The 10,000-nt window shown below is 46.8% G+C and overlaps 1 protein-coding gene across 2 annotated transcripts in view; it reads left to right on the forward strand.

Moving 5' to 3' along the window:
• cdc42se1 (CDC42 small effector 1) overlaps nucleotides 1-9,681 on the forward strand; it is a 27,779-nt gene extending 18,098 nt beyond the window's left edge. For both annotated transcript variants that reach the window (XM_070984574.1, XM_070984575.1), the window contains 3 exons: nucleotides 2,840-2,944; nucleotides 5,932-6,003; nucleotides 6,243-9,681. In XM_070984574.1, the coding sequence (XP_070840675.1) occupies nucleotides 2,840-2,944; nucleotides 5,932-6,000 (174 nt within the window). In that variant the 3' untranslated portion in view covers nucleotides 6,001-6,003; nucleotides 6,243-9,681. The remainder of the gene's footprint in view (nucleotides 1-2,839; nucleotides 2,945-5,931; nucleotides 6,004-6,242) is intronic.
• The last annotated feature ends 319 nt before the right edge of the window (nucleotides 9,682-10,000 follow it).

Consider the following 10,000-nt stretch of genomic DNA (forward strand, 5'->3'; position numbering starts at 1 on the left):
TGTGGTTGAGCTGCAGGATGTTCGTAGCTGATTGGTCCTGAGTCAACGTGTAGAGATGGTGTGTGTGTGCGTGCATGTGTGTATGTGTGTGCATGTGTGTGTGGAGACATGAACAGGGAAGTTGTGCCCAGAGACCCCTCCTCCCTCCATCTGTATTTATAGAGTTTCTGTTTGTTCTATTGTGGACTGCAACAATACACACACACACACACACACACACACACACACACACACACACACACACACACACACACACGCCAGCAGTGACTTCTCAGGAAGTTCAACTGTAAAACTCAGTAGGTTGAACACACCGAGGAGCTGTTTGCTCTTTTTGAAGTGAATCCTTCCTCCACCTTTCTGTTTAGGTGATGTGGCCTCCTCTGTGTGCCCATGTTGGAGGTCTGTCTGTAGATCTGGGATCAGGGTCCAGGTTCCGTTTGTCTTTGCTGATCTGTGGGCTCCTTTCCCGACCGCTCTTATGTTGAAAGTCTGGCCTGTTCCTCTGTTGATGAGTCGCTGATGACACACTGATGATGACGACGAATTGATGATGATGATGATGATGATGATGATGATGATGATGATGGTGTTTATCAGGTAAACAAACGTTGCCCGGAGACGTTCGCTCTGTGCTGTTTGTCCCGTTAATGAGCAGCAGTCAGCCTCAGGTTACGTAATGTAACTGCTCTCAGATCAGTATGAGTGTGATGAAGGTTTATTGATGTGAAACTCAATCAAATGGTTTTCAGACTAAAAGAAACAACCAGGAGGAAACTGTGGAACAATCCAGAGTGGGTTTGGAAAGTCATGGAAAAGTCTGGAGACCAGATCTGCCGAACGACTATTTCACCAACGAGCTGCAGCTCCTCCGGTTTGGACCAGGATTCACTGATGAGCTGTTCGCTAGCATGCTAACACCTGTCCCATTTAGAGTGAAAGACGCAAATTAACTTATAACACTTGAATGAGTGCATAACATCAGTTAGCTTAGCATGAGTGTCGCTCTCATTCTAAACTGTATGAATATGACGAACTGTGAAACAGACACAACAAACATGTCCATTTACAAAAATTTAGCTTTTAGCCTTAAAGCTGTCATGTTTGGAAGTTCTGCTAGCTCAGGATGCTACAGTGACTTCCTGTTTACACAGCTGATTGTTCCTGATTGAACAGAGCTACAGTTGTTTCCTAGCAACAGATTTCCACATCACTGAAGTCTTCAGCAGCCGCGACATTTGTGTTAATGAGGAAACCTTCAGTGCGCACACACACACACACACACACACACACACACACACACACACACACACTGAGCCTGATGGAGGTCCAAGCTTCAGATCCTGGACTGATGGAGAGAGTATGAGTGAACGGAGAAGCGATGTGATGTCAGACTGAGTCCAGGAGCGTCTCGGTTTCAGATCCTGTCCGAATCCTCGCTTCAGTTACATAAGAGTGCTGAATAATCCTGAGGAACATAAGCCTCTTTAATCTCATCCAAACTGTTCTGACTGTGGCTCAGATGTGTTCTGGATCAGTTCTCAATTCCCCCCAGCAGGATTAACTGGACTCAGAATGGGACTTTAATGAGGCGTTCGCTGGCTGTTTGCCAGAGCTCAGACTGTTCCTAAACGCAGCACAGAGTGTCCCTCAGGGCTCAGGACTCAGGACTCAGGGCTCAGGACTCAGGACTCAGGGCTCAGGACTCAGGACTCAGGACTCAAGACTCAGGGCTCAGGGCTCAGGACTCAGGGCTCAGGACTCAGGACTCAGGACTCAAGACTCAGGACTCAGGACTCAGGGCTCAGGACTCAGGACTCAAGACTCAGGACTCAGGGCTCAGGGCTCAGGGCTCAGGACTCAGGGCTCAGGGCTCAGGACTCAGGGCTCAGGACTCAGGACTCAGGGCTCAGGACTCAGGACTCAGGACTCAGGACTCAAGACTCAGGGCTCAGGACTCAGGACTCAGGACTCAGGACTCAGGACTCAAGACTCAAGACTCAGGGCTCAGGGCTCAGGACTCAGGGCTCAGGGCTCAGGGCTCAGGGCTCAGGACTCAGGGCTCAGGGCTCAGGGCTCAGGGCTCAGGGCTCAGGACTCAGGGCTCAGGGCTCAGGGCTCAGGGCTCAGGACTCAGGGCTCAGGGCTCAGGGCTCAGGGCTCAGGGCTCAGGACTCAAGGCTCAGGACTCAGGACTCAGGGCTCAGGGCTCAGGGCTCAGGGCTCAGGGCTCAGGACTCAGGGCTCAGGGCTCAGGGCTCAAGGCTCAGGGCTCAGGGCTCAGGGCTCAGGGCTCAGGGCTCAGGACTCAGGGCTCAGGACTCAGGACTCAGGACTCAGGGCTCAGGACTCAGGGCTCAGGGCTCAGGGCTCAGGGCTCAGGACTCAGGGCTCAGGGCTCAGGACTCAGGGCTCAGGGCTCAGGGCTCACAGCGTTTAGTTTTGACCTGATTATCCTGAAATAATAATCATATTTTCTCCTTTATGTGTGAATTTGGGCTGAAATGATCCTTTGCATGTGAACAGAGTGAATAAAGTACAGGTGTGTTCAGGGTTAACTTCGTCCCTCTGCACTGCCTGCAGGTTCAGGGTGTTTTGACATGTTAGAAACTGAATGTGATGATGATGATGATGGTGACGATGATGTGAGTCTCTGAGAATGAAGACGAGTTCAGACATGAAGGTTTTCATCAAACCTCAGGACCCTCACTGACGCAATACATTGTGTGTGTGTGCATGTGTGTGTGTGTGTGTGTGTGTGTGTGTGTGTGTGTGTGTGTGTGTGTGCATGTGCGTGTGTGTGTGTGTGTGTGTGTGCATGTGCGTGTGTGTGTGTGTGTAGAAGAAGAAGAGGAGGAAGATTGATCGCAGTATGATCGGAGAGCCGACAAACTTCATCCACCTCACACACATCGGCTCCGGAGAGATGGCAGAGGGACTGCAGCCGGTGAGACAGCACACCTGTCTGTCTCTTTACCTGTCTGTCTCTTTACCTGTCTGTCTCTTTACCTGTCTGTCTCTTTACCTGTCTGTCTACATGTTTACCTTTCTATCTCTTTACCTGTCTGTCTCTTTACCTATCTGTCTCTTTACCTGTCTGTCTCTTTACCTGTCTGTCTCTTTACCTGTCTGTCTACATGTTTACCTGTCTGTCTACATGTTTACCTGTCTGTCTCTTTACCTGTCTGTCTTCATGTTTACCTTTCTATCTCTTTACCTGTCTGTCTCTTTACCTGTCTGTCTCTTTACCTGTCTGTCTTCATGTTTACCTTTCTATCTCTTTACCTATCTGTCTCTTTACCTGTCTGTCTCTTTACCTGTCTGTCTTCATGTTTACCTTTCTATCTCTTTACCTGTCTGTCTCTTTACCTGTCTGTCTCTTTACCTGTCTGTCTACATGTTTACCTGTCTGTCTCTTTATCTGTCTGTCTCTTTACCTGTCTGTCTTCATGTTTACCTTTCTATCTCTTTACCTGTCTGTCTCTTTACCTGTCTGTCTTCATGTTTACCTTTCTATCTCTTTACCTGTCTGTCTCTTTACCTATCTGTCTCTTTACCTGTCTGTCTCTTTACCTATCTGTCTCTTTACCTGTCTGTCTCTTTACCTGTCTGTCTACATGTTTACCTTTCTATCTCTTTACCTGTCTGTCTCTTTACCTATCTGTCTCTTTACCTGTCTGTCTCTTTACCTGTCTGTCTACATGTTTACCTGTCTGTCTACATGTTTACCTGTCTGTCTCTTTACCTGTCTGTCTTCATGTTTACCTTTCTATCTCTTTACCTGTCTGTCTCTTTACCTGTCTGTCTCTTTACCTGTCTGTCTTCATGTTTACCTTTCTATCTCTTTACCTATCTGTCTCTTTACCTATCTGTCTCTTTACCTGTCTGTCTCTTTACCTATCTGTCTCTTTACCTGTCTGTCTCTTTACCTGTCTGTCTACATGTTTACCTTTCTATCTCTTTACCTGTCTGTCTCTTTACCTATCTGTCTCTTTACCTGTCTGTCTCTTTACCTGTCTGTCTACATGTTTACCTGTCTGTCTACATGTTTACCTGTCTGTCTCTTTACCTGTCTGTCTTCATGTTTACCTTTCTATCTCTTTACCTGTCTGTCTCTTTACCTGTCTGTCTCTTTACCTGTCTGTCTTCATGTTTACCTTTCTATCTCTTTACCTATCTGTCTCTTTACCTGTCTGTCTCTTTACCTGTCTGTCTTCATGTTTACCTGTCTGTCTCTTTACCTGTCTGTCTCTTTACCTGTCTGTCTTCATGTTTACCTTTCTATCTCTTTACCTATCTGTCTCTTTACCTATCTGTCTCTTTACCTGTCTGTCTCTTTACCTATCTGTCTCTTTACCTGTCTGTCTCTTTACCTGTCTGTCTACATGTTTACCTTTCTATCTCTTTACCTGTCTGTCTCTTTACCTATCTGTCTCTTTACCTGTCTGTCTCTTTACCTGTCTGTCTACATGTTTACCTGTCTGTCTCTTTACCTGTCTGTCTTCATGTTTACCTTTCTATCTCTTTACCTGTCTGTCTCTTTACCTGTCTGTCTCTTTACCTGTCTATCTTCATGTTTACCTGTCTGTCTCTTTACCTGTCTGTCTCTTTACCTGTCTATCTACATGTTTACCTGTCTGTCTCTTTACCTGTCTATCTACAGGTTAACCTGTCTGTCTCTTTACCTGTCTGTCTACATGTTTACCTCTCTATCTCTTTACCTGTCTATCTCCTTACTTGTCTGTCTACCTGTTTACCTGTTCATAGTTTTCAGGTGTTAGTCAGAACAGAACAGAGATAGGATAAATGTCGACCTCTCACTCTTTAAAGATGCAGAAATCGATGACAACAGAATGTTTCTCTATAAATCTGAAGAAATGATTTTAATATTCAACAACTACAAATCCCATCATGCACCTCTGTCACCTGTCACCTGACCTCAGTCAGCTGACCTCTGACCTCATTCAGCTGACCTCTGACCTCTGTCACCTGACCTCTGTCACCTGACCTCTGTTACCTGTCACCTGACCTCAGTCACCTGACCTCAGTCACCTGTAACCTGACCTCTGTCACCTGTCACCTGACCTCAGTCACCTGACCTCAGTCACCTGTAACCTGACCTCTGTCACCTGACCTCAGTCACCTGTCACCTGACCTCTGTCACCTGTCACCTGACCTCAGTCACCTGACCTCAGTCACCTGTAACCTGACCTCTGTCACCTGACCTCAGTCACCTGTAACCTGACCTCTGTCACCTGTCACCTGACCTCAGTCACCTGACCTCAGTCACCTGTCACCTGACCTCTGTCACCTGTCACCTGACCTCAGTCACCTGACCTCAGTCACCTGTAACCTGACGTCTGTCACCTGTCACTTGACCTCAGTCAGCTGACCTCTGACCTCTCTCACCTGACCTCTGTCACCTGTCACCTGACCTCAGTCACCTGACCTCAGATCAGTGCTTCCAGAGCGTTTTATGAACCGCAGAACATGAATGAAGCCTCAGATCAGATCAGGCTTCAGTCCAACATGGAGACAGAGGAGACACTGATGGAGCAGCTGCCTCATCAAAGACAGGAAGTGTGTGTGTGTGTGTGTGTGTGTGTGTGTGTGTGTGTGTGTGTGTGTGTGTGTGTGTGTGTGTGTGTGTGTCAGGAAGTGCCACACAGTGCTGCGTCCGTCCTGCTTTTATTTTAGCTTCTCGCCTCATCTGTTAAAGTCGGCTGTCAGAGTTCAGCTCTGATCGCGACTGTGCACACACACACACACACACACACCCTGATGATGTCACAGGTGTACTTCCTCTTTCTTTATTTCATCATGTGATGAACATAGAATAAACTTATTGATCATCTTCTCTGTGTGTGTGTGTGTGTGTGTGTGTGTGTGTGTGTGTGTGTGTGTGTGTGTGTGCGTGTGTGTGTGTGTGCACAGTCGGGATCGGTTCAGGAACAGATGAGGTCAAAAGGTCCCAACATGAACGGCAGGAACAGCCTGTTATAGCTGGTAAACACACAAACACACACTCACTCACACACACACACACACACACACATCATCTTTACTTCCTGTTTTTTGAAGTGTAAAGTGATGAGCAGCAGCCGTCTGCTCAGTCCTTCCTGTGGCGCCCCCCTCAGGACAGACTGGAGCTGTTTGTTGGTGTTGTGGCTGCAGTGGCGGCGGCGGCCTGCGGGGGGCGCTGCAGCACTTTCTTGACTCCATCCTGTGTGTGTGTTCCTTTGCAGGAGTGTGTGAAACTGACGTAGACCAGCTGACTGACCTTCTCTTTCGTCCACAACGAGCTTCACCGTCCTCCTCTCTGCCCTGCTGAAGTGCCCCCAAGCAAAGCGCCGCACCGCCGGCCAGCTGCAGGGGGCGCTGTCCCGTCCCACAACAACTGTGCAAAACACGGCCGCCTCGGCTTCTCCTCTCATGTCATTTCAGAAGAATTCTCCTCCAGTCAAATCTGAGAATCAGGAGCCGAGACGGACGATCCTGCTGAGCTCTGAGCTCCAACAAAGCTCCAGCTTCACGTCTGAAAGGACTTCATCTCCCAGCATGCCTCTGAGCTTCATTGAGGTCTGAGCTCAGTCTCATCATGGAAACATTTCAGCGCTGAATTTAAGATCAAATGGAAACGTTTTCTTGTTGTAGGCAGACGGGAAGAGGTTTCCACCGTCAGTATTAAATCAATCAACACCACTGGACTCCATTTCCCACAATCCTGTTCTGTAGAGGATGAGCAACCAATGACAGAAAGTCTGTATTTAAGAGAAAAACTGTAAAAAAAATCTTCAAAGTGTTCAAATTCTCACAGAGCTTCAAAAAAGACACTACATATCCCAGCATTCATAGAGCCGTTTTCCCATAGCCCCCCATGTGCACGTCATTTCCCACAATGCTTCACTCTGCTCACCTATGCTCAGTATTTTGCTTCCAAAGGATTTTTACACTTTTTTTTTCTGTTCATCAGCCTCAGTGATGACATCACTGGACAACAAGTCCCAGGATGCTTCACTCTGCCCGGCGTCGCTGCAGTGCTCACTGATGTGTGTGTGCGTGTGTGTGCGTGTGTGTGATGTCTTGACGTTCCTCCTCTTTCAGTATAAACGTCACTTCACTGAACTGACACAGTTCAATCAAGATCAATTCATTCATTCATTCATTCATTCATTCATTCATTCATTCATTCATTCATTCATTCATCACTTTGAGTTAATCTGAAGGTCTGAACCAGACGACAGACATGTGTGAACTGTTTGTGCTTCAGGAGGAACGTCGAGATGTTTTCAGGACTTCTGTTTGAAACGTTTGCCGTTTCATCAGGTGGACGATCAGGTGGACGATCAGGTGGACGATCAGGTGGACGATCAGGTGTCACAGGTGTGTCATGATGTCAGAGTTTAACTGCTTTTGTAGCTGCTAGAAAAGCCAGCATAGACCAGCATCGATTCCATGCTGGTCCATGCTGGTTTAGCTGGTGAGTCAACATAGGTATGTTGGTGTACCAGCATGCTGTTGCTAGTGATGCTGGTGACCAGCATAACCAGCATAACCAGCATAACCAGCACGGGATGCTGGTGACCAGCATCAAAACACAACATATGCTGGTTTTGCTGGTGGCTAGCTTTGCTGCTCTATGCTGGTTTTTCTAGCAGGGATGTCACTGTTTTTCTTCTTCTCGTGAACTGAAAGTGTTGAACTGGGCGGCGTGAGGCCGGCCGCTGGTTTCTCAACGTCTGGGTCGGGGTTCAGTTTGGTCCCTTGGTGTGTGGACGGATTAGGAGGACAAAGACAATGATGAGGAATCCTTCGCTGCCATTGGACCAAACAAGAAACCAAACCAAATGTCCACAGAAGGTTCAGTCCAGAGCTTTAAGACGAGCCGAGAGGACAAACGGACAAAAGAACGGGATCAATTCATTCATTCATTCATTCATTCATTCATTCATTCACTCACCAGAAGACAAAGCGACAAACAGAATTCACGTTTTGATTGTGTCTGAACTTTTTTCTCAGATGAATCGTTGAAGTCAAACTGTGAGCTCTGATTTTAAAGACGTCTTCACACGAAGCCTGAGCTGAGAAACAACGTGTGTGAATGTAGAAGCTGTCCCTGAGTTGGACACGTCCTCATCGTGTCCGTCTCTAGTAACAGGCAAAGACAAGAAGCTCTGATGTAAAATCAGTACTGATCAATCGACTTTAATGATCGATCGACTGGAAACGGCTCGTCTCTCGGGGCTTCAGTTGTCCACTGACTCAAACTGTCTCACGTCTCTTCTGATTGGCTGAAACTCAGACGAGTTTCTCAGGATCGTCTGGCCCCTCTTGTCCGTCCTCTCGTCCTCCTCATCCTCACTGCAGAGACTCAGAGACAGAAGACGTCAAACGCCTGAACATGAGACATTTGTCGCTCTGCTGCGTTGAGCTTTCTTATGTGTTGTTGTGATTATCCAACGTGTTGATTTATTGATCTGTTTATTGTTTATCTCTTTCTGAATGTTCGACGTTCGAGTCGTATGAAAGCATCTCTGAAGAGAACTGATCGCAAACATTTCTGTGACTTTTTGAGCCTCCTTAACGAATGACAGTCGAGTTTTAGCGACGTTCATCTGACAGTTTCTGAGCTCGCTCATCCAGATGAACTTTAAGCAACTTAAATCTGAATGAACCAATCAGCAGCCTCCACAGCTGAAGCCAACGCGCTGCAGTTCCTCTAACGTCCACTAGATGCTGCTGTGATAAAAACCAATGAGTCAGTCCAGTTTTTACTCAGCAGCTTCTGCTCTGATGACATCTTCTAACCCAAATTAGCATCTCGTTAAGTAATCGATGCTTAAATGTGTGTTTGGGGACGTGTGTGCTTGAGTGACAGGTGACTCAGCCAATCACAGTCAGCTGTGGTGAAAACAGTGCGAAAACCGACGAAAAGTCGTAAAAAGAGAAACTTCCTGCTGTTTCAGTGACAATCTGCCATCAGGTGAGATTTGAGAAACCTGAACCTGAACCAGGTCCAGATGACGAAAGCTAACGCTAAGGCTAATGCTACAGACGAGGGGCCATTGTGGAAAAAAAAAACATTTCTGAGAAAGAGTGTGTTTAGTGACTAAAGTTAGAATTTTAGAGCCCCTGAAGTCCAGAAGATGATTTTTAATTTAACAGGATTCATGTGAATGATTGAAAATGTGTGTTCAGACAAACAAGACAAAAATAAGAACAATCATTAATTTATGTGAACAAGATAAATTGACACAACAGTAAGAGTCCAAAGATTTGTAAGATGAACACATGAACACATGAACACTCAGCTGAAAGAGGACGAACGCGTCGGCGTGGCCGTCGCAGAACGTTTGTAGACAGGCGGCAAATCTGATCGTTCTGCCGTTTGCATCAGATTTGGGATCAAAGGTCCTCGTCTCGATCGGTCGCAGCTCCTCTGGGACGTCCTCCCACGTCCTCCCGCCTCAGGACTGATGTCTGAAGCTGAAGCTGAAGCTGGGAGGACGTCTTAAAGCGTCCTCAGAGCATCAGGAAGTCTCTGTGAGGCGATCACGAACCAACTGGCTGAGTTTCATTAAAACTGTGTGATGTGTCCTCCTGCAGAGACACAGATGGACTTTAGTCCTCTTATGTAACGTGATGAATAAATGTTGTGTCCATGAGCACTTTGTCCCAGAATGACTTCCTGTGTCCGTCCACATTCTTACATTTTACAAATAACCAATCAAATCCTTTATCTGCGTCAGCTGACAACACTGAGAGCGTCATGTGACCAGCAGGCGACGGGAGACGCAGCCGTGAGTCTCAGCTGAGTTTCATCAAATGTAATCAACTACTGGAAATGTTAGTGAGGTAAAAGTACCTCAGGTATTCACAGTAAAAGTAGTCAATGCAGTAAAATGTCCCCTCTGACTGTTCTACTACTACATACGATCTCATGATGAAAAACTCAAGTACAGTACAAGTACCTCAAGTTTGTACTTCAGTGTAGTACATGTTT

The sequence above is a fragment of the Chaetodon trifascialis genome, chromosome 17 (assembly GCF_039877785.1).
Source record: "Chaetodon trifascialis isolate fChaTrf1 chromosome 17, fChaTrf1.hap1, whole genome shotgun sequence".
Classification (NCBI taxonomy): Eukaryota; Metazoa; Chordata; class Actinopteri; order Chaetodontiformes; family Chaetodontidae; genus Chaetodon; species Chaetodon trifascialis.